Genomic DNA, 25,231 nt, shown 5'->3' with positions numbered 1-25,231 from the left:
ACCACTCTCTGTGTGAAAAATGTTTTTCTCAAAACAATATCTTCTATCTAACTAAAAGTCTCATCTTGACCACTTCCTGTCTGCGCTGTATATTGATTTTAGAAAAAAACGCTGCCTTATATCGCGATGATTTTTGGCATTCTTACTCGCAGTCCTCCTCTGCTGAGGCAACCAGAGGATTTTTCCGAACGATGAAAAATAAAAATGTTAATAGTGTTTAATAAATATTGAGATAAACTGATTGGTCCTCTCGCATGTCAATCACCACGATAAATGTAACGCCCCTTTCGGGGGTGGGGCTGTACTATAAAACCCCAGATGCCTGGATGCGAGTCAGTCACGCTGGAAGAGCGCGAGGGAGAGGCCACAACTCTGATTCTAAGCTGTGTATCAACTGAACTGTGAGTCTGCAATATACTTGCAAGAAATTATTTGTTAGCCTTTAATGAAAATGCAATGAACTGTTTGGCCTGCCCTCTGCCTGAAAGTGCAATGGAAATTGAAATGAAATGAAAATGCAATGAGCTGTTTGGCCTGCCCTGTCTGAAACTGCAATGGAAATGGAAATTAAATGAAAATGCAATTAACTGTTTGGCCTGCGCTGTGCCTGAAACTGCAATGGAAATGGAAATGAAATGAAAATGCAATGAGCTGTTTGGCCTGCCCTGTGCTTGAAACTGCAATGGAAATGAAATTAAATTGCAATGAGCTGTTTGGCCTGCGCTCTGCTGAAACTGCAATGGAAATGGAAATGAAATGAAAATGCAACGAGCTGTTTGGCCTGCCCTCTGCCTGAAACTGCAATGGAAATGGAAATGAAATTAAAATGCAATGAATTGTTTGTCCTGCCCTGTGCTTGAAATTGAAATGGAAATGAAAATGAAATGAAATGAGTTGTTTGTCCTGCCTGAAACCACTAATTTTGTCCCACAAGGCCCCTATTAGCCGAGAAACCAGTCCTTTTTGCCCAAAATGCCCGTATTAGCCCAGGAGGAGCATTTTGGCCCAAAAGCCTGTGCCAGGCCAGGAAAAGTCTAGAAAAAGTGCCTTTCCCTGAGATTTCACTCTTGATTTTTTTTAAATTTAAAGAGCCCCTTCGGCCCATCAGGGCTGTGCTTGCCCAGGAGGAGTCCCTTCGGCCCATCAGTAAGTATTCCCCATGCAAGTATTGAAACGCACCCCGGTATTTTTATCCCTCCCTTCATTGGCTCCCTGTGAGATCCAGGCCAGGATAAACTTTCCTCCTTCATTGCTGTGATGTGCAGAAAAAGATGAAAAACGACAGTCTCTCATCTGTTTTGGGCAGAATTTCTGGCAGTTTCTGAGCTGCCAGCCCACCAGGCCTGAGTGACTGAGCTGCCAGCCCACCAGGCCTGAGTGACTGAGCTGCCAGCCCACCAGGCCTGAGTGACTGAGCTGCCAGCCCAAGAATCTATTCGGCCCACAATGTCCATACTAGCCCTCTGGAAACCCAACGGGTCCCACAGTCTAGTCTTTCACTATATATGATGAGCTTCTTTCTCAGAGTTCTCCTTTCTCAGATCTAACTTGGGCCAGGGGTTTCCAGGAATTGCTGGGAAGGTTGCATTTTTGAAGTAAGCTCCACAAACATTTTTTCTGCTGTCCACCATTTCAAGCTCTATAATGGGAATACAATATTGGAGCAGTTGCTAAGAAATGTCTCTAAGATATAGTTAGCTGCTAACCTGATTAACAAAATGACAAATTATGTTTTTTGTCCGTAATCCTTTTCAGGCAGGAACATTAGATTAAAAAATATCGAGCTGTTCAAATTGTGGATGGAAGTTACAGTTTAAATAAAATTAGAATTATGTGGTAGAAATAATGACAAGTGTGACCCTATCTGTTAATTGCTGCATGTGTTTATGTCTGAGTAATCTAACGGTAGAATGCAAACTCACAAGTGATTCAATAGATAAACATTTATTTTAAATGTTTGAATAGTAATCATCTCGCCTCTTATGGTGTATAAATCTGGCTATTTTGGCCCACTGGACTAAAATTTTATGATTATCCAATGATTTAAAAGTACCGTGTTTCAAAAAATTGATCTCATTTATAAGACCTGGTAGTGTGCATTCAGAGAAGTATCTATGTGTTAGCTGTAATGACCTTTAGTAGAATGAATTTGATCAATCAATGAACCAGTTCTTGGTGGAAATGAAGTAAAACTATTTATGTTTCACTCACTGCTGTTTAGAGAAATTGCAAAGATGGCAGAACTGAAACATGGAAAATTAAATCATATTGTAAGGCCACATGCGCTTAGTTCTTTGATGCATATATTGTAGCTGAGTAGGCAGAGCAGATGCTCCTATTTGGATACCCCAAGTTATAAATTGTATCAATGACCTCCAACGCAGATCATGGTCAAAAGATAAATACTCTGCAAGTATAAATTTAGTTAAACGTGGATTTTATTTCCACTCCTTTGCGTTCACCTATCCATGTTCTCCAGAATTGCAGCCTGGCCTACTGAGTTATTCCAGAATTGTGTGTCTTTTTTTTAATAATTTGTTCCGTTGCCAATACCTCCTACAGCTCCTAAATTTCCAGTCTTCATTAAACACTGTTGAATTGACTCTTGAGGTTAAATTCAGGCAAAGGGGTTTCTCACAACATCAGAGATCTAAGTTTGAGTTTGACCTTCAGTGCAGTCTGTGTGGATTTCCATGTTCTCCCAGTGGCTGAATGGGTTTTCTCTGGCTACTCCTGTTTCCTCTTACATCCTTAATTGGCCATTGTAATTTTTTTTGACTGGGTTGGAATTGATAGCAAGATTAGAAGAATAAAATGGGTTAGGGTAGAATTAGTGCACGAATGAATACTTGACTGTTTGTGTGGACTTGGGCCATAGAGCTACTTTCCCTATTGTATTTCTCTATGACTGTAATAAGTTTGGATACATGATCATTTGCTTCACATGATCATCTGTCATGGTGTGCCTGGAAAGTGACATGAAGGTAAGGTCAGCCCAACTAACTTTGTTATGTGTCAAGCTTAACACAAAATGCTCGAGTAACTCAGCGGGTCAGGCAGCATCTCTGGATAGAAGGAATGGGTGACGTTTCGTGTCGAGACCCCTCTTCAGACTTAAACCAGCATCTGCAGTTCTTTCCTACACATATGTGTCAGGTTATGGATTTGAATTCCTGGCCAAGATTTTTACCTCTGTTAAATCTGTGCCACTCTGAAAGAGTAACTGACAATTAATTTTGAACTTTAGCTGCATTGATTGATAAATTATTAGTCACAGTTTCATAAATTGAAATAGCGAATGGCTCTCAGTAACCAAAATAAATGAATCAGTGACATATATGTTTGGTATTTTTCAAAATCAGCAACAAAGGGATTGGTAACAAAGGGAATATTCTGTCATAGTTTTTAGTTAATTAAAGCTGAATTTAGAGAAAGGATTTTACCAAATATAAGCATTAAGAAACATTGCTGTTGTGATTACTATAAACCATTGTATGAATTTATATACTGTTCCAAATTTTGCTATCGGAAAAGTTCAAATGAATAACTGTGTTAAGGGCCTGTCCCACTTAGGCGACTTTTCAGCGGACTGCCTGCGACCTTCAAGCTCGCGGCACTCGCCTGAAAAACCGCGAACTGGAACGGTGACTGTCAGAGTGGAACGCGCACACACACACACACACACACACACATCGCAAATGCGGGGGCCAGGGAAAGCAGGGGAGCGCTGGTTGAAAGTCACACGGTGCAAAGCCAAGGTTATACAGACACCCGCCACAATGAACAGGAAGGTTAAAGACGGCTAGCACGGTACGGTAAGTCCTTTAAAAGAGCGGGGGGGGGGAGGAGAAGGGGGGCGTAGGAGTGGAGACATTTTTAAGAAGTCAGACAACTTTTAATAAGCCAGAGATACACAGCTGTGAAGTTTAGATGGCATTTAACATTACCGGTCGGTTTTCCTTGGTTCCGAAAACTCGTGCTTACGGTTTCTTTCCCCAATGAGCTAATGAAAATGCCCGGTCAGCAAAGGAGATTAACTAAAAATACCTACGACTACCTCGACTGCCTACAATGACATGGCAAACCCACTACCACTGCACCCACGACTACAAAAGTATCGATTTTCTCCATGGCGACCAATTTTTGGTCGCAGCAAATTTGCTGCGATCATACTGAGGCGGCAACTAGTTCCCAGAATGCGGGAACTCCTCGCGACCACGAAGGAGACTCACCAGAGACCACCAGCGAACATGTGGCGATCATGAGGCGAGCTCAGAGTCTCCTGCACTCACCTAAAAAGTCGCCTAAGTGGGACAGGCCCTTTACTCCTTGTCTTTCACGTCTAGGTAATGCACATCACCTCCTAAATCTTCTAAAAGTGAATTTAATGTCTGTCTCCACAACATTTCCTATCTTCAACCTTAGTTTAGGATTGAATATCATTCAGATTTTTGTTAAATATTTCTTGAATGTTGAGATATTGGTGACTCCTGAGCTGTAGCCAGTTAAAATTCCAGTGCTGTACTTTTATCTCATGCTACATTGTTCTGTAGTTTTGTAGTGTGGAAGCAGAAAACGTTTCCACCCCCTCCCCATCCCTTTTCTATTAGTTGGTGAAGGAAGGCCATCTGGTATTTAACCTAGCATTTGCCTATGAATACAGCAGGACTCATAGTGAGCTAGGTTAGCACATTTTCTGGATGATAGCATGCACAGCAGAAGGAATCTGATTGAATCCAGGACTGAAAGCACTTTGTAGATGTGTCGAGGTTGGAGCATGTTTGTATTTACGTGACATCTTTAAATGCATTTAAGTGTTATAAAATAGCTACCCATTGACAGAAGGAATTGCTGTATGCAGTAGATTGGATTATATTATTTTTTTAATAGAAACATGGCTGAGCATTTTTTGGGGTAACTATTTGTGTTTTGCAAAACCTTTGATCTTTATTATACAGGTGCACAACCTTTTATCCGGTGTTCCAGAAACCGAAAAGCTCCGAAAACCGGCCATTTTTTCCAGATGTCGTCTGCGCACCAAAGCTCGCGTTTGGCGCCAAACTTGACCCAAAACGACCCACGGTCAACCCAGGTCTATACTACTGTAGCGGCTGCCTCCTCCCCGGAGACCGGGGAGACACTTAAACATCTGTAAATCATTGCTTAAATGTTAGTCAGTTAGTTTGGAGGGCTTTTATGTGAAGGGGGGTGAAGGGGTAAACTTTAATTCTTAGTCCCCTACCTGATCGGAGAGGCGGGGAGCGGTCAATGCCTTACCGGGTCGCCGTGCAGTAAGCTCCGCAGCGCTGTGGCCGTTGGGGCTGCGGGCGGCGCCAGTTGTAGCTCCGACCCCGGCAACTCTACCCCTGGCTGCGAGGCGCTCCAAATCCAGCGCCGCCCGCGGCCGGACGCCCCAGCTCCGCAAAATGTCGGGAGTTGGCAGCGTCGCAGCGCTGGGATACCAGCGGGGTGCGGGCAATGCCTTACCGGGTCGCCGTGCGGCAAGCTCCGGAGCGCTGTGGCCGCCGACACACAACATCGCGGAGCGTCGCTGGATTTGGAGCCGCGCAGCCAGGGGTAGAGTTGCCGGGGTTGGAGCTCCAACCGGCGCCGCCCGCGGCCGGACGGAGCCCCCAACTCCGCGGCTCCAAATCCAGCGACGCTCCGCGATGTTGTGTGTCGGCGGCCACAGCGCTCCGGAGCTTGCCGCACGGCGACCCGGTAAGGCATTGCCCGCACCCCGCTGGCAGCGCTGCGACGCCGCCGACTCCCGACATTCCGGGAGCTGGGACGTCCGACCGCGGGCGGCGCTGGATTTGGAGCGCCTCGCAGCCAGGGGTAGAGTTGCCGGGGTCGGAGCTACAACAGGCGCCGCCCGCGGCCAGACGGAGCCCCCAGCTCCGCGATGTTGGGAGTCGCCGACCAGGTAGGGGACTAAGAATTAAAGTTTCCCCCTTCACCCCGACTCCACCACCACCACATAAAATCCCTCCAAACTAACTGACTAACATTTATGCAATGAGTCTCCCGGTCACCCGGGAGGAGGCAGCAGCTCCAGACTTTTCAAGCCGCCCGCGCTACCTACCTAATCTACGCTAAAAATCTTCCATTCTGAAATCCGAAAATGTCCGAAATCCGACAAGTGTCTGGTCCCAAGGCTTTCGGATAAAAGGTTGTGCACCTGTACTGTGCAAGTGGACTTTTGTCACGTAGAATAACTTCTATTTGTTCTGTTTTAAATAGTTCTTTTTTTTTTAAAAAGGACTATTCATTTAAATAATGTGTACAAACCAAATCACCAATGTAAGTGTGCCATATCTGTATATTTCAAATCAACTTGTGTTATATTTTTTAAAGGGGCTTTGTACTAAGACTACATTGAAAGATGAACAAAATTGTTTTCGTTAGAAATTACATTTGAAAGCGAATGGATTTTTTTTCTCATTACACTATAGATTTTTTTAAAAGGTAGCAAAAATGTTGTATCAGAGATTCTTAGTGCTTAGAACATCAAACATCTCAAATTTAGACTGCGTTGTATTTGTGAATGGATGCTCCATCAGTCAGGGCCCCCACTTAGGTTCGTTGAGCTAAAAGAATTGGTCATTTGGAAAATGAGAAAGAATAATTTTAAAACTGATTTACGAACAAAGAATGGTTAGGTCAGTAGCTTGGATGGTTTGAAGTATTATTCTGTTTACAATGTTTGCATTTTCGCCTGCAATATCTAATTTCTAATTATTTTGCATTTAACGCACAGTAATTTCTTATGCTTTCTTATGATTTTTTTAGTACATTACTGGTATATTGCATTTATTTTGCATGTAATGTGAACTGAATTTTCTGGTGAACTGCATTTTTCACTATTGCTTTTGATTTTGATTTACAATGAACAAAGTTAAATTTACACAGAAAATTATCTACATCCATGAAATGATTTATGTCAGTATAGCCAACATTCCGTTTAAATATTAGGCTATACATTCCATGTGGATATGACGTAATAATCATTTGTGAAACTGAATGGATGGATTTAATATATAGACTGGAAGTTGAAATCGTTGTTCCAAAAGAATTTGATAATATTAAAATCTATTTTATTATGATAGGTGGCCTGGGCAAAAATGTAATTGTTGAAGTGGAAATAAAGTCACTTTTTATTTTCTTTGTCATACGGAATTCCATTCTGCGAATATAAATGTCGCAAGTCACTGTGGGGGTTACTCATGAATCCTGAACACGAATGGCTTGGAGAGCTTTAAAACTAATTTAAGTAGATCTTATTCCTCTCAATTTTGTTTTCAATGTTGAGAAATCTATCGTTACTTGAAATCAGTACTTGTATTAGTAAATATCTTCAAAAGTAATCATCGGTGTAAGTATAGAAGAATCCACCATTTTTATTTATATAATATTAGATCGTAACTGCCAGAGTGCAACTCGTACATCAAAAGATAGTGATTCATGAATTATTGAATAATTATACTTAAGAATCTCTGCCTCCCGTATTTCTCAATCCCTCCCTCCCTCCCAGTGATTTCTCACACCATGTTAGATTCTCCCCCCTTGCCACACCATCTGCTAGGCAGATCTCCCAAATGCTTCACAGATCTGTTTATTTACTGGTTTTTAGGACTGAGGGCTGTGTCTAGCCTCTTATTTCAACCTGGTGAATAAGCATTAGAAACTCAATTTATTCTAGATTATATCACTTAAAAGTTGATTTAATTACCATTGAACAAATTAAAGTTCCCATGTTTTTTATTGCCGCTAATTTTAAGCAATCACTACTTCAGATCTGACTTTTTCTTCGTTATATATAAAAGTAAAGTATATATGATGGCATTTTTTGATGGCGTTTTTTCAAATCATGTTCGTTATCTTTGATTATTATCAACCCAGAGAGGACAAATATTTACACCACTTTAGTAACACAATTTAAAGAGAAGTTGCACAAAAATGTAATTGTGTCATGGTGCAATAAGATTTTAAATTAAAAAAAAACAACTTTCCATTTTACGCTTTTACAGATAAAATTCTGAAAAGTAATGACAAGACAGGTTTGGTTTTGAATTACTAACACAATGGCCTATATTTCTAAATTTTCCGTTGCACAATTATAAAATCAACTGCCTATTTTCTCCAGAAAAATATTCCAAAATGTTTCATTGAGATTTAAGGATATTTTCTTAGGTTCAAGATTAGGAGGCTGACCAAAGGAGGTTTTCAGTAGCAAATGGGCAGCGATAAGAAAAAAAAGTGAAAATATTTTTGTTGAGCAATGGGTCAAAATTTCCATGAAAGGTTTTTTGAGTTGATGGCTGTTTGACTGGTGCTGTAAGGCATGTTGGTTCAAATACTACTTCATACTTTATGTTGATGATATTTCTCCAAGAAATTTTGGAATGTAATTTCTACTTCAAAGGTTTCAAAGGTCTTTTATTGTCACGTGAACCAATTAAGGTATAGTGATATTCGATTGAGCCATACTAAAAAAAAGCAACGACACACAACTAGATAAAAGTTAACATAAACATCCACCACAGCGGATTCCCCACATTCCTCACTGTGATGGAAGGTAATAAAGTCTAATCTTCTTTCCTCTTTATTCTCCCGCGGTCGGCGCAGTCGAACCATCCGCAGTTGGGCGATCAAAGCTCCTGCGTCGGGGGGGGGGGGGGGGGGGGGGTCGAAGCCCCCAAGCTGGGGTGATCGAAGTTCCCCCGATCAGGGCGCTCAAAGCGCCTGTGGTTTGGAGTTCCAGAAGCCGGTCTCTAACCAGGGACTGCGAACTCCAAGATGTTAAAGTCCGCAGGCTCCCGTGGTTGGAGTTCCTAGGTCGATCCCTGACAAAGGGATCGCCAGCTCCACGATGGTAAGTCCTGCAGGCTCCCGCGGTTGGAGTTCCCGAAGTTGGTCTCCAGCAAAGACCGCCAACTCTTCGATGTTAGGCCGTAGTACGGACGGAGATACGATATGGAAAAAAATCGCTTCTCCGTCGAGGTAAGAGATTTTGTTTTTAAGTTTCCCCCTACCCCCACATAAAACAAGTTAAAGAACACTAAAATATACATTTAACACTTGCTGGATACAAGTTTCATGTATAAAATGAGTTTGCTAAGTGTCAACCCCAAAGGACACAAGCCACAGCACAAAAACTATCGAAACACTATAAAACACCAAAGAAGGAAGGGACAGGCGGACTGTTGGCGAGGTATCCATTGCTGATGCCACGCAGAATAAATAGTTCAGCACTTTGAACAGTATGACAGTTTTCCTTGTAATTGGCAGATGTAATTAATTTTTAGATCATATGCTGTAGTATCAAAACAGAAAGTACGGGAAATAATGAGCAGGTCATGCAGTGTTTGTGCAGAAAAAACAAGAATAAATCTTGCCATCATTTGTTTAATTGCAACTTCTATTTACTTGGTGAACAGATTTCTTAAATACAGTGCTCACAACCTCATCGATGGCCTCTGTTTAGTTAAAATCACCAAGATAATTTTTTTACAGAATGAAAAGAAATGGGACAAATGGTGGTGTACCTGTGGCAAACATGGTTTGTATGGTGCAGAAAGGTGATTAGAAAGCAGAAAAAGCTAAGTACATTGGAAGGATTCTCATATGAAGAGGATCCTAATTAGTTCTTAAATAATTTATATGCCTATAATTCTCAACATTCAATAAGGAACAACCTTATTCTCTGCATGTGTTTTGCCTGAGGCTCTTAATTTTGGTGCCAATCAAATTGGATTATTTTGGCATCTGTGTCAACATTAAGCATTCCCAGGTCATGCAAAATATTTTGTCTCAAACTGTCTAATAATGTGATTAAATCTACAAGCACGTACCAACTTAATTTTACCTCATCTCAGTCCAGCAGGTTTACAATATTATGATTAATGTAATGTGCAGACTTTCGATAGTTTTTGTGCTGTGGCTTGTGTCCTTTGGGGTTGATACTTTGCAAACTCATTTTATACATGAAACCTTAATCCAGCAACGAATAGGGGCTTTCATCACAAGGAGGAAACTAATGCAATCCTAGGACATTTATATTCTAATAAAAAATGCAATTAATAATATTAGGTTCATGGAAATTTAATTTGTCTCTTTGGTACAATTAGTAAGAGTTTATAAAGTTAAATGCTTTGCAAAATTTATACTCAGATTAGCCAGACATGCCCTTTAAACATAAACTTGTTGAAATATAATGGTTTGTTAGATGCCTATATCCAAATAGTTTTTATGTCACGTATCATTAATACATTTGGCAAAAATATCCTGAGATTAGCAGTTTTGTTTAGTGTACTGTATGAACTGGGTAGAATAAATGACAATTGGTTCGTATCCAGTATAGTTATTTCATTGTTGCTGGATCTAAGTCCCGGAGACTCCCTACTGAAAAGCATACTTACAACAGAAGCAGTTCATGAAGTCCCTCACCGCAACCTTCTCAAGACGAATGACACTCACATCCAAAAAATGAATATGCATGTTTTTTTTAATCACAAGAATATCTGATGTAAAACAAATTGCACATGCTGGATGGCTTAGAGAAGGTCACATTTGCAATTTCACTTGAGATTTGTTTGTCATGGTAAATAAAACCCTTCAGATGAAAAAACTAATTTTGCAGTGAGTATTATAAATTGTTAGTAGTTGAATTTAAGTTTTTTTACACTTACAGAATGGGAATTATACTGTATATAATATATAAAAATTATTCCTTAATTGAAGCTGCTTTCTCCATGAGTTTTTTTTTGGAAAATCTATCAGCTAGACGTTTCCAGGTCTGTGACTACAGGATACATTTTTACATGGTTATTTACTCCAATAACCTCTCAGTTTATTTTCCGTCACCCATTGTGCTGCTAATAATTATTTTGTGCTAACCTTTTTAAAAGTCACTAACATATCTCATGCTACATGACATTACTATTTTCTACATACCATTTTTTGTATGGATATGAACAGTCTTGAGAAATGGTGCTTTTTAATATTGGTTTGGTTATTAGGCTTATTTGTGTTTGTTACAGGCTTATGAATGGGCTCTAGAAGGTATGAGGTACCTTGCATGCATCAGTATGGATGACTGCTATTCGCCAGAACGCTGTGGATCTGTTGCAAAATATCTGGAAAATCATCATTGTCAACATCCTGAAATTCCAAATGAAAAGTTTCAGGAAATGAAAGAATTGGCATGTGAATTAAAAGATGAGAAGGGGATGAAACAATGGAAGTTTGCTTGGTCCAAATGCCAAGAGACAAAGCACATCTTTGAAAAGAAACTAGAAGCTGCTTTGCGGACAAGAAAGTCATTATCATCAGATCATAAGCCTTCTGAACTTGAAAGTATGAGAAATGAGAGTTTTAGTGTAGGAACCAGGAGACATTCAGATGGTGTGGTGTTAAAATTACAGGGTGCACAAGGTATGGCAGGTTCAAACAATAGTGTTTATTCTCCGAGCAACAGATCAGCGCATTGTGGTGCGTGGAAGAAAGACAAATTCTCATCACTGTCATCAGACATTTGTTATGGGACCATAAATAATGAGAAAGTTTGTATAACTGAAACTATTCCCAGCAAAAATTCTACTCCTTGTTTCCAGGCCCTTGAACAAATGGAAGGAAGACTTTGTCCATCAATTAATTGGTCAACACCAGAGGCTTACAAACAACGGCAGAGTATTGTTGATAAAGAAGCAAACTGTGAAAGCAATGTTAACTTTTCTCATACAAAATCTAGATGCTTTTCAGTGCCAGATGCTCAGAATCAACATCAGAAAAAACTACTGCGGAAAGCACAGAGTCTTGACTATTCACCTAATGATACTTTTAGATATAATTCATGCCAAAGAACTAGTCTTGAATCAGCAAGGCGTGGAAACACAGGAGTGTTTATTAAAGGACTTGAAGTGAGCAGCACTGAACTTCAGGATAGACCTTGCATCCCTAGGCAGCAACCATTATTCATTTGGACTGAAAACCAAGCAGAAGGTCTCAGAAGTTATATTCCCTTACTGGAGTCCAAGGCTAAGGTTAGGTGGGTATTAAATTCACCAGGAGTAATGTAAATTATGAATCATTTATTGAAAATTGTTCATCTAGGACAACCACAGCATTATTTCCTTTAAATTAAGCCCAGTTTCCTCTAAATTATGCAAGAAAAATATATGGAATGTTGTGTGTACTTGTTCTGAATAACAGCTAAATATTAAGGGTTGTGTACAGTGACTTTCTGGCATAGTATCCCTATTGATTGTACCCATCCTGTTTTAAAAAATAATCAATTGTCTTAAGGATTATGATTCATTCCTGTGAGTGAGTGATAAAGAGGCACTGTAAAGGAAACTCCCTCATGGAAAAAATCTCCAAAACTTACTTTGAAAATCCTGGTTTCTTTCATATGATAAGCTCTCTGATATTTTGAACAAGAGATCATTCATAATTTCTAAACCTGAATAGTGAGTGTCAGGCACTCATTCAAGCATTGTATGTGAGCTCATAGCCAGCATTTTGATGGATGACCACATGCTTAATTTCACATCAACTTCAATTGGGATTGGGATTGCAAGTAAGAATGCAACATTTTATTACCTCCCATTGTTTTAGGGACCATAGTCAGTTGTACTCAGGAATGACCTGGTTGAAACTGGTAGCTGAACGCAAATTTTAGATTGAACGGAGTTCTTTGCTTCTGTGTTTTGCAGTATCACCGAATGAAGTGCAATCACTGATCAAATAGTCAACTTTGTATTTTTATTAATCAGCGGTTATGTTCCTTTTAGTTAAAGTTAGATAATTGTCCACAGGTATAGAACATTCCAAAATACAGGATGTGCATTTTTCTTGACAACTATATGTGACTCCATGTAAGTTTAAAATGATAAATGGCACGGCACATTTTAAATATGCTAATTTAAATATCTCATTTGATATTAACTTAGTTTATTTTCCATTGATTTAAACATTAATCATGTGGTTCACAGACAGTGGTGAATATTTGGAAACTTGTGCAGTGCTTGCCTATCAGATTCATTGTGAAAACAAACTATGTGTCAATAATGAAGAGTAAAATGTATGATTGGGATAATAAAATCCAATAGAATTGTTCACAGCAGGAAACCTTGTAGTTCTCACCGACTACCGATTTATAAAGCTGGTGCCAATAAATGAGAGAAATGTTACATCATTTTCGTCTCAGACGAAACGGACTATCCGTTTTAGTGCTTAAAGATCAACAGAGAATAAAAATTGATCAGAAGTTAATATACTAAAGCAGCAGAATTTTGCTAAACTCAGACAAACTGTACTCAATAGTCCTGCATTGTTTTCCTCTTTACTTATCCATTTACCTCTTGAAAGCTCCTATTGAGCCTGTTTCTGCCACAGCATTTACATGATAAATTTTACCCATTTCTGTTTTTTTTTAAGTTAATGCATTTGTCCCTTCTGGTTCTTTTGCAGTTACTCAAGCTCCAATCTGAATATCAACTGTGCAACCTCTGGAATTTTCCTTCATTTACTTTATATTTTTTATCATAATTTAAAAAAACTCTCCATTAGCCTTTGCTTCTGTGAGAAACAACTTCAATTTATCACGCAATATTGAACCAACCCAAAAAAATCTGGTATATATATATATTGACTTTAGATAAAGTTCCATGTGAGAAACAACAAAATATAAATCTCCCAGATTCACAGATTAATTAGTAATGAAGAGGGCAAACAATAGAGTTCAGTAGATAAGAGTAATGGTAATATACTTAAATGAACGGAAGTAACATGTGTTTTCGCACAATGGTCTGTGTTGGTGCTGATTTGAAATTTAACTGCAGACATGCAGGTCTATCAAACTTTCACAGACTTGACAGTGCAAACCCTTTAATTTATTACTTGCATTTAGTTTTTGGTTCCCGATTACACCTGTGAGTTTAGTTGAGATTACTCAAGGAAATGTTGCTGTCCTCTCTTTTCGTACCTAGTTGAATTTGAATACCACCTTTCACTTGTTGTGGTCTATTTATAATATGAACACAATAACTTCAATTAATTTATCTCAATTAAGTAAAAAGTACTTAATCTTTACACCACCTTATTTTTGATTAATTAAATTAGGCTTGAACAGAGTACATTGCAAGCATGTTTCTGCAAAACTGATATCTATTGACCAGAAAAATATACTTCAGCAAAGCTCCATGTAGATTTAGGTTTATTATTGTCACATGTACTAAAACACAGTAAAAAGCATTGTTTTGCATGCTACTCCAAACAAATCAGATATTGCATATATAAATATAATCAAGTCAAGCTCAAGTACAATAGTTAGATCAAAGGGGAACATACAGTGCAGAATATAGTTCTCAGCATTGTAGCGCAAAGGAGAACCTGGAGAGGGATACTTTGTAATTTTGTCAGCGCCCTTGAAAATCTTTGCTTGAAAACCCAAGGTATGCAAATAGTCATAATTTGCATACCTTGGGTTTTCAAGCAAAGATTTTCACTGTAACTTGTCACATGCGACCAGAAAGTATCAAATGTCTATAATGAAGTAGCGGAAAATCAGAGTATCCGAAACTTTGGAAGGAACGTTCAGAAGCCTAATAACAGGAGAAGAAGCTGTTTCTGAGTCTGGTAGTGCGCGCTATAAAGCTTCTTGAGAAGAAGGAATGACCACGATGGGACAAATCTTCAATTATGTTTGGCTGCTTTTCTGAAGCAGTGTAGATGAACTAATTGGTGGAATGTCTGGTCTGAGTGATCGACTGGACCATATTAACAACTCTCTGCAATGTCTTGGGATCCTGGGCAGAGCTATTCCCAAGCAAAGCTATGATGTAACCCGACAGTATGCTCTCTGTGAAGCACCTGTAGAAATTTATAAGAGTCATTAGAGACATGCCGAATTTCCTCCATCTCCACAGGAAGGAGAGGCAGGCATTGGTGTGCTGTTGCTACAATGTGGATGATCCACAATAGATCATTGGTTACATTAATGCCAAGGAACTTGCAGCTCTCACTCGAATTATGTACGAAGACAAACACGTTGAAGACCAGATGATCACTTTTTAATAAAAACAAAGATAAAAAATTACAATTCCCATCCTCCCACAATTCCAAATAGAATTTTGAGTCTAGCCAAATCTGTGATTTGAGTACGAGCTATATTTATGAGTTGTATAAATTTCTAGAAGTTAAAATATTTAGCACTACTCTCTGAAATGCTTTATCATGTGTTTTTCTCATTACAGTAAACTGAGACACATCATTGATGAGATGGTCACAACAGAACGAGAATATGTTAAATCTCTCAGGTATATCATTGATAATTACTACCCAGAGATGGAGCATTTTGACCTCCCTCAGGATCTACGAGGAAAACGAAGTGTTATCTTTGGAAACCTAGAGAAGCTTTACAACTTCCACAGCCAGTATTTCCTGAAAGAACTGGAAAGTTGTACTAACCATCCACTACGTGCAAGCCACTGCTTCCTCAGACATGTAAGCAAACATTCAGTATACATATAATAAGAATTAATATAGAGAATATGTAGCCTTTGTAATGAGTACCTATAGATTGTATTAATTACATCCCTTGTTTCCTGTCCACTGCAAAAGTAGTTCAGTGCAAAAGTCAGTCTTGAGATTATGTTATTTTAAGTCTGAAGAAGGGTCTTGACACAAAACATCGCCTGTTCCTTCGCTCCATAGATGCTGCCTCGCCCGCTGACTTTCTCCAGCATTTTTGTCTATCTTCGATTTTTCCCGCATCTGCAGTTCTTTCTTAAACGTGTTATTTTAAGCGATCGAGTTCAGGTGGGAAGGAAAGTGTGAACAAAATGTAACCCAGCAGTGTGGAAAAATGTAAAAGTTAAATCTCAACTTCCTGCGACAAAAACAGCTAGCTTGCTGGGTAGAAAAATTCATTTATATATTTCAAAAGAGTATTGAAATGGCTTTTCTTATGTGTTAATAGAAATTAATTACCCATTGGAGTGTAGCATGGATAAAAAATATGGAAGTTGTTTCAAAAGTATGTCGGTGGTTTGATTACTTTTGTAATATAAATTTATATGGATCAACTTTTTGAGATTTGAATTTTTAGGTAACTAATAATCACAGCAGTAAGAAATAAAGGCAGGTTTAAGGTATTTATATTTTAATATAAACATAGAATCATTAGCGCTAAGCAATTTAAATATATGTTTATATATTTTAATTGTTTTTGAATGTGAATGGCATTAAATATATTCAGTGAAAATCAAAATACTGCCGATATTGGATATCTGGAATAAAAACAGATACAAAAATGATACATTCGGAAGATCAGACAACATTTATGGAAAGAGAAACAGAAATTACATTTCAGATTGAAGAAAAGAGATGGTCTGATAAAGGATGTTCAAGGTGGAACATTAACTGTTTCTGTTTCCGCAGATGCTGTCTGACTTGCTTCCTTACTTCTCAGTTTTCCAAACATTCAATCTGTTCAATGGCTTTGATAGCCAGATCAGACTGAGAAACTATCATAATTGCTGTGTTTTTTATTAGGTGAGGATCAACTTTATTGTGGAAGTTGTGTGTAGGGTTTCACACAATGTAAGAGCAGGTTTAGCAGTTAGCCAAGTGCCGACAGCTTGTTGCTTTAAGTAAATTCCAGGGTATTTTGTATAAAGTGGAATTTTTCTGAAATGAATATCTATTTATCTAGTTTTCTGTAAGCAATTTGCATACCCTTAATGTTTCTAATGTCAAATTTTATAATTAGTCTACTCTGATTTTTAACTTCTTTATTTATTGTATTGGATTCCCAGCTACCTCTCCATTCTTCAAGAGTTTTTTTTCCCTGCAAATATACATAATTCACATTATAAAAAGTTATTCATGTTCTCATTTAAGAATGTGTCATCATTAGTAATTGTTCAGGTTATAAAATAGCCAAGGTGGGTGCTGTTTCTTGTGGTATCCTTTTCATTACAACATGTTAAGCTGAACATAACTTAATTATTTATGCTTTCTATTTTCCAATCAAGTCCCTTTAGTCTATGCTGGAACATTAAATCCAATCCAGTAAGGCCATTAAAAAAAATGTTAACACATGTCTGAATCTTACAGATTGATTATACCATTAGTTAGTAAGAACATTTCCAATGGGTTTGCAAAATAGAATTTCTCATTCAGAAATTGATTCTGCTCAAAAATATACCAGGTCTCTTATAAATTATAGCAATTTAACTGCTACTGTTGTCAAGTTAATTCGCTTCTTCCCCATTTTTTTCTGCCCCCTTTCTTAAATAGCTTTGATACATTTGCAATCTTCCCCCACTCCATGGGGATTGCTCTGAATTTCAAGCAGTCCAGAAGGTTAAAATAAAAAAGACGTATTTATCTGACTGGCTCATCTTTCCTTCATGAAAATCTCAGCTCACTTCTCCTCTAATCACCATGCATTGAAGCTTTGTTGTACATCAGGAAGAATAAATTCCTACAGGAAAAAATAATTCTTACAGGAAAAATTAATTCTTACAAATGTTTTAAATTTGCTTGCATTCAAAAGAACATTCTTTCCCATCACAGATTTCTATAAATTGGATAAATGTGCCTTTGCGCAGTTTCTCAGCCTGTTTCCTTCGGCATGCCTTATCCCCTGGAACTCAGAGTGTACTTTTATCCACATGTGTGAGTAATTCGTGACTATCTTAATGAGCTGAAAACGTTCATTACAGTAAATCCTCTCACATGTAGAGTCTAAAGGCCCTGTCCCATTTACATGTCCTTGGCACGCAAATTACGCGACCTCGTCGTCGCGTTGAGGCGCAAGGGCATCGTGTGGCCTCGCGGGGCTGGTTCCACTGAGAAGCGTGGAGGGGATGGAGTTGTGCGCGGTATCACGTGGCGCTCCGAAATTTTGTAGCGGACGAAATCTTCGTGCGCCACACCGGCCTGTCGCTTAACTGACAGCCAAAGTGGGACAGGCCCAAGACCCTGGCGCGACGCAATGTCTCACCTCCAACAGCAGCAGAAGCAGGCAAACGATCGCCAAGCTCGTCCTGGGGCTCACAGCCGTTACGGATCCGGTCCGCCCCCACTCCTACTCCCAGAGCGGGGCCAAGAAAATTGAAGATGGACACAAAATGCTGGAGTAACTCAGCGGGACTGGCAGCATCTCTGGAGAGAAGCAATGGATGATGTTTCGGGTGAAGACCCTTCTTTCAGACTGAAGAAGGGTCTTGACCCGAAACATCACCCATTGCTTCTCTACAGAGATGCTGCCAGACCCGCTGAGTTACTCCTGCAATTTGTGTCCATCTTCAAATGACGTCACGCACTCCAGACAGCTGTGCGGAAGCATGAAGGCGAGCGCGACCTTCGCGGGACCGTCACGCCTCAACGCGACCACGAGGTTGCGTAATTAGCATGCCAAGGGCACGTAAGTGGGACAGGGGCCTTAGTGGCTTGCCCAGTTGTTTCTGCTCGCTTCAGCAAAGCCGTGCATTCAGTTTTTGCTAGACACAAATCAAAAAGGTTTGTATTTGAATTATTTAGATGGTCAAACTTTGGTTTCTTTTTAATTCATCCCTATTTTAGAGCTTAAGGTATAACCTAACAAACTTGACAATTTTTGTATGATAGAATGTTTTTGTCATCATGCAGAGGTTATGATACAGCTTATAGAACTTTGGTTAGGCCATGTTTGAGCATAGCATTCAGTTCTGATTGCTGCATTACAGGAAGGATATAGAGGCTTTGGAAAGGGTGCAGAGGGTTAGTGTTAGGGTTACCAGAACGGTGCCTGAATTAGGGGGTACCAGTTAAAGGGAGAGGTTGGACACACTTGGATTGTTTACTTTAGAACGCCAGGGGTTGTGGGGAGACCAGATAGAAGTCTATAAAACTATGAGAGGCATAGATAGGGGTAGATTGTCAGAACTTTATTTCCCAGGCCTAACCAAAGTTATTAAGGTTTAAAAATATTTTAAACCGCGCATGTGCAGATTGGTCTCTTCTCCTGTATCAGAGCCACGCAGATTGGTCTCCTCTCCTATCAGTTGCCGGGACGGCGACGCCCCTTCCTGCACCATCGCTGCAATGATTGGCCAAGTCCACTGTCAGTCACGGGCGGCGTCAGGCAAGGAGAATATAAAGCTGAAGGAGCTGAGCGAGCGTCACTAACGCTCTGCCGGGTGGGTCTGTGTCTGCGCCTCCGTGGTGCCAAGTGGACGAGCGGCCGAGCCCACATCGCCCGTCGGCCCCTTCGTTCGACCCGGGCTTTTACCTGCAAGGCCCCGGCCAGGGTTCTGTGTGGCGATCCAGGAGGCATCGAGACCGCGGCGGTGAGGCCTCACGATGATGGGGCCACGGCGGCGGTGAGGCCTTGCAACAATGGAGCCATGGCAGCGGTTGGGCCTCGCGCGGCGGTGGAGTCTTGCCGAATTTCAAAATCCGCGCAGTAATCTATCTCTTCCTCTTTTTTCCCGTTGTTTCCGCTCTCATGTTTGGTGGGGGAGGAGGGGGAATAGAGGGGGAGGATGGGGGGAGTGCGGAATAGAAGAAGAGGAAGGCAGTGGGGAAGATGAGGGAGAGATAGTGGGGGGGATAGGGGGAGGCGAAGAGTGGGAGAGGTGGGGGATAGAGGGATAGGAAGGGGGTAGGGAGGAGACATGGAGGGAGGGAGGGAGGGAGTGACTGAGGGTAGGTGAAAGGAGAGGTGAGGGAGGGATTGGGGAGGGGAGGAGGAGAGGGGAAAGAAGAAGGAGGGTGAAGAGGAGGGGGAGGGATTGCTGGGGATGAGGGGAAATGAGCCGTGCCTGCGCAGTTGGGGGGGCTATGCGTTAGTGGTGGAATATTGCGTTGGGGAACAGGTGAGTGGTGGAATATGGCGTTGGGGGAGCAGACCCAACTTAGTCTAGTTAAGTTATGAAATCCAAGATGTAGAGAAGAGGGGAGAGAAATATATATTTTTGACAGCTCCAATTACTCTCCCAAGATGAGCCTGTTGCATAGCAATGATGAGAGGTAATAATAGTCACAATGATGTGATGTCCGAAGAATGAAAATAATTTAAATATATAAATTTACATTACAAGCAATTTTTAGTTACCAAAAACGTTTATTCATTCAGAATTTGTTATAGCTTATTTATTACAAGAATCATGTAGGCCTTTTAATACAAATATTAGTGTGAACCTCTACAAAAACTCTTTTGCAAAGCAGTTTGGAACACATTGGCATAATTGTACTGATCTCATCTCAGCTGGTTTCCCAGAGAAAGTGAAAGTAGAGGATAAGCAGTCAAAACAAAGTCACGATAAATTAAATGGGGTATGTTTGTGCATAACTTAGTAATTAACAATAGTTGGCTTTAGCAAAACTGTAGGAAAAGTTAGATGTGCACTCTGGCATTTTGAGTTGTAAATGTAAACAATTTGGAAAAGTTGTTACAAACAGCATGTACAAGAGCTGGATTATTGGTAAAAAGTCGATTAAGCAATATGCAATCAACAACTAAATTAATGTTGTTTGTTTAAATCTTAGCATTGCTGCCCACTGTTAGTTTTCCAAGATTGTTTAACTAGCGATGCCACCAGCACACCTAACAGCAAAATAAGTATTTTTGAAGGCAATGAGATATTTAATTAATATGATTCGCAACAATATTGAAAGCTTTATTTGTCAATTATTTTTTCTTTATTTCTAGTTAAAACATGACAGCAAATTCAGTGATTTAACTCCATTTCAACATGCAACAGTGATAGCTTCAGAATTAGTTCGCTGGTTTATGATTTTAATTTTTATGTACTATTTTCTAGGAAATTGTGAAAAACAGTAGAAACACAAATATTTGGAAATAAAATATAGTATTTTAATTAATATATTTACAGCAAGACCAGTTTGGCATGTATGCATTATACAGCAAGAACAAGCCTAAATCTGATGCCCTGCTAACCAGCTATGGGAACAGTTTTTTTAAGGTAAGCTCTTCATATGTTACACAAACAATAATTCTGTCTCATCGTATTAGGAAAACCTTTGCAAACTGATGACTGTAGTACTTTAGTCAGTGGTGCTTATAGAGGATTTGTCATTTTAAAGGTCACATCTTAATGAGGTGCTTATTTTATGGTGCTTTGAAATGTGATTATTTGGTGTTTTCACAGTATCAAAATTTACTTGACCTATCATGAACAAGCCAGTCGTGAAGGAACATCGCAGCCTTTTCCCACCACTTTGTACTGGGTCTGTAGCCCTGCAGATCACGGCTATTCATCTATCCTACAATTACTGTTTAAAAAAGCTTGCCCCACTCATCTCCCTTTTAACATTTCCTCTCTTGCCTTAAGGCTATGCGCTCTGGTATTTGACATTTCTGTCATCAGAAAAAGATTCTGATTGTCTACCTCGTCTATTCCTCTAATAATTAAGGTACCAAGCAGCATCTAGATTGCTGCAGCTGTGCACCAGCCAGCACGAACTGCTCCACCATTTTGGAGCCTCCTACAGCTACTACAAGGTCCTTCTTTGGTTCTCATAGTGGTCTTTATATATTACAAACCTCTGAGGGAAAAACATTACGTTATTCGGTTTTAAGTGATCAACCCCTTAAGTTTTAGGTTTGTCCCCTTGTTCATTAGTAAGAACATCTCAACATTTACCCCCATCAAGCTCCTTTAAAATCTAATATGTTTGATGACGGTCACCCCTCATTCTTCTCAACTCCAAGGAATGCAGGCCCAAAATGTCTAGTCTCGTGATAGGACATTTCATACGAGAAATTAAAATGCTTCAGGGACACTAATTTATTATTTTTTGGTAAGGGAGACTAAATTGTGTGTAGAATTCAGGACATAGCCTCACCAACATCCTACACAAGTGGGAGAGGCTTTCTTTCCAATCTTACACTCCATCCCCGTCTCACTAAAGGCCATGGTGCGATTTGCTTAATCACTTATTGGACCTGCCTGCTTTTTGTGATGATGCAGTAGAATACCTCAATCTTTTTGAACTTTGGAGAATTTTAGATAATCTGTCTTTTGATTCTTCTTATTGAAATGCATGACATACTTCTCCATGTTAAACTCCATTTGCCAGTTTTTCATCCAAGCACTCAATCTATCTGTATCCTGTTGCAGAATCACAATGTTATCAATGTATTCTGTATTTGGCATCCCCATCCTTTTTCTTTGTGAAAACCTTTTCATTCTGAAACATTGTCACCCTTTGAATGGCTCCCCTTGCTCTAAACCAAATTTACTGTAATGATTTCCATATCCAATTTTGTTAAATCACAAACCATTCTAGTAAAATTAACAATACCTTAATTTAGAATTTTGAATTCCATTTTACCTTTTCTATCATTAGGCCATGTCTTACTGAAGTACAGTCACTATCTCAAAAGCCTTCCCCCATTGGCACTCCTTCCACCTGCCCAACTTCACACCTTCAAGCTATATACAGAATTGCAGCCCTTTCTGATCAGGCTTGCTTTATTCTGGATGTTTTAAAATCTCCTGGATGCATTGATTCTACATGTTATACTGAGTTTATCCTAGTCAGTATCAAGGCAGTTAATATCACCCTGTGTTTTCCAAATCTGCATTTTCTCTGTGAATTTGCTCTGCACCTACTTTGGACGATGTCTTAGTTTAAATTATATAGCTTCATTAGCTGATCCTCTACATTTCAAGTTCAAGTGAGTTTATTGTCATGTGTCCCTGTATAGGACAATTAAATTCTTGCTTTGCTTCAGCACACAGAACATAGTAGACATTTACTACAAAACAGATAAGTGTGTCCATATACCATGATATAAATATATACACACATGAATAAATAAACTGATAAAGTGCAAATAACAGAAAATGGTTATAAATAATCAGAGTTTTGTCCGAGAGCCAGGTTTAATAGGCTGATGGCTGTGGGGAAGTAGCTATTCCTGAACCTGGTTGTTGCAGTCTTCAGGCTCCTGTACCTTCTACCTGAATGTAGCAGGGAGATGAGTGTGTGGCCAGGATGGTGTGGGTCTTTGATGATACTGCAGCGACTGCGATAAATGTCCTCGATGGAAGGAAGGTCCGAGCCGATGATGGACTGGGCAGCGTTTATTACTTTTTGTAGTCTTTTCCTCTCCAGGGCGCTCAAATTGCCGAACCAAGCCACGATGCAACCGGTCAGCATGCTCTCGACTGTGCACCTGTAGAAGTTAGAGAGAGTCTTCCTTGACAAACCGACTCTCCGTAATCTTCTCAGGAAGCAGAGGCGCTGATGAGCTTTCTTGATGATTGCATTAGTGTTCTTGGACCAGGAATGATCTTCAGAGATGTGCACGCCCAGGAATTTGAAGCTCATGACCCTTTCAACCATCTATAAATGGGGCTGTGGGTCCCCCTCCTACTCCTTCCAAAGTCCACAATCAGTTCCTTGGTTTTGCTGGTGTTGAGGGCCAGGATATTGCGCTGGCACCATATGGACAGTTGCTCGATCTCTCTTCTATACTCTGACTCATCCCCATCAGTGATACGCCCCACAACAGTGGTGTCGTCAGCGAACTTGATGATGGAGTTCGCACTGTGATTGGCTACGCAGTCATGGGTATAGAGTGAGTACAGCAGGAGGGCTGAGCACGCAGCCTTGAGGTGCTCCCGTGCTGATTGTTATCGAGGCTGACACATTTCCACCAATACGAACAGACTGTGGTCTGTGAATGAGGAAGTCGAGGATCCAATTGCAGAGGGATGCGCAGAGACCCAGTTCTGCGAGTTTGGTAATCAGCTTGGAGGGAATGATTGTGTTAAATGCCGAGCTGTAATCGATGAATAACAGCCTGACATATGAGTTTTTATTGTCCAAGTGGTCCAGAGCGGAGTGGAGGGCCAGCGAGATCGCATCCACCGTTTATCTGTTGTGGCGGTAAGCAAACTGCAATGGGTCCAGGTTTTTGTCGAGGTAGGAGTTGATTTGCTCCATGATCAACCTCTCAAAGCACTTCATCACCACCGGCGTTGGTGCCACTGGTCGATAGTCATTGAGGCACGTCGCCTTACTCTTCTTGGGCACTGGTATAATTGATGCCCTTTTAAAGCAGGTGGGGACCTCAGAAGTGAGAGGTTGAAAATGTCCGTAAAAACTCCAGCCAGTTGGTCCGCACAGGTTTTTAGAATACGACTGGGTATACCATCAGGTCCAGGTGCTTTTCGGGGGTTCACCCCTCTGAAGGATTTCCTGACGTCGGCCTCTGTGACTGAGACTGAAATACCATCACAGCGAATGGGGGGGTCGGGAAGGCACAACAGTATTCTCCCTATCAAAGCATGCGTAAAACACATTGAGCTCGTCAGGGAGTGATGTTTCGCCGACATTCGAGCTGCCTCCTGGTTTCGCCTTGTAGGAGGTGATTGCATTCAGGCCCCGCCACAGCTGCCGAACATCTGTTTCACCCTCCAATTTGGAGCAGATGGCCTTACCAAGGTCGTATCTGGACTTCATGTAGGCCACTGTATCATTGGAAGTGAATGCCCTGTGTCTGGACTTCAGAAGAATGCGGATCTCAAAGTTCATCCAAGGTTTCTGATTGGGAAACACTCGGAAGGTTTTTGTAGGGATGCAATCCTCCACACATTTCTTTACGAAGTCTGTACTGTCCTCACTTCTGGGGATGCGCTCTTCAATTGCTGCCTGTAGGCAGGAAGAAGCAGCACCGCGGTATGGTCGGATTTACCGAAGTGAGGGCGAGGGATAGAACGATAGGCATTCTTGATGGTGGTGTAGCAGTGGTCGAGGGTGTTAGGTCCTCTGGTGCAGCAGGAGACATGTTGGTGGAAGTTAAGGAGTGATTTCTTTAGGTTTGCCTTATTGAAGTCCCCAGCAATGGTGGTAAATGCCTCGGGTAAGACGTCTGGTGTTTGTTGACCACGGCGTGCAGCTCCTCCAGTGCCAGACGGACGTCTGCCTGGGATGGGATGTAGACCGCGGTCAGGATAATGGAGGTGAATTCCCTTGGGAGGTAGAAGGGACGGCACTTCACCGCCAGATGTTCGAGGTGTGGAGAGCAGGAGTTGGAAAGGACTGCCACGTCTGAACACCACGCAGAGTTGACCATGAGGTAGATGCCCTTTCCCAGATGCCAGGGTACGGTCCATACGGTGGATGGAGAACGCTTCAGGCTGGACCACTGAGTCCGGGGAGCTGGGGGTGAGCCATGTCTCTGTGAAACAGAACACAGAGTATT

At 40.6% G+C, this 25,231-nt stretch overlaps 1 protein-coding gene across 6 annotated transcripts in view; it reads left to right on the top strand.

Moving 5' to 3' along the window:
• plekhg4 (pleckstrin homology domain containing, family G (with RhoGef domain) member 4) overlaps positions 1–25,231 on the top strand; it is a 120,560-nt gene that overhangs the window by 76,395 nt on the left and 18,934 nt on the right. For all 6 annotated transcript variants that reach the window (XM_055648519.1, XM_055648518.1, XM_055648515.1 and 3 more), the window contains 3 exons: positions 11,043–12,049; positions 15,258–15,507; positions 20,889–20,978. In XM_055648519.1, the coding sequence (XP_055504494.1) occupies positions 11,043–12,049; positions 15,258–15,507; positions 20,889–20,978 (1,347 nt within the window). The remainder of the gene's footprint in view (positions 1–11,042; positions 12,050–15,257; positions 15,508–20,888; positions 20,979–25,231) is intronic.

This window comes from Leucoraja erinacea, chromosome 17 (genome assembly GCF_028641065.1).
Source record: "Leucoraja erinacea ecotype New England chromosome 17, Leri_hhj_1, whole genome shotgun sequence".
In the NCBI taxonomy this organism is placed as follows: domain Eukaryota; kingdom Metazoa; phylum Chordata; class Chondrichthyes; order Rajiformes; family Rajidae; genus Leucoraja; species Leucoraja erinaceus.
The sequence above is the reverse complement of the archived record's forward strand: the minus strand, read 5'-3'. Positions and strand labels throughout refer to the sequence as shown.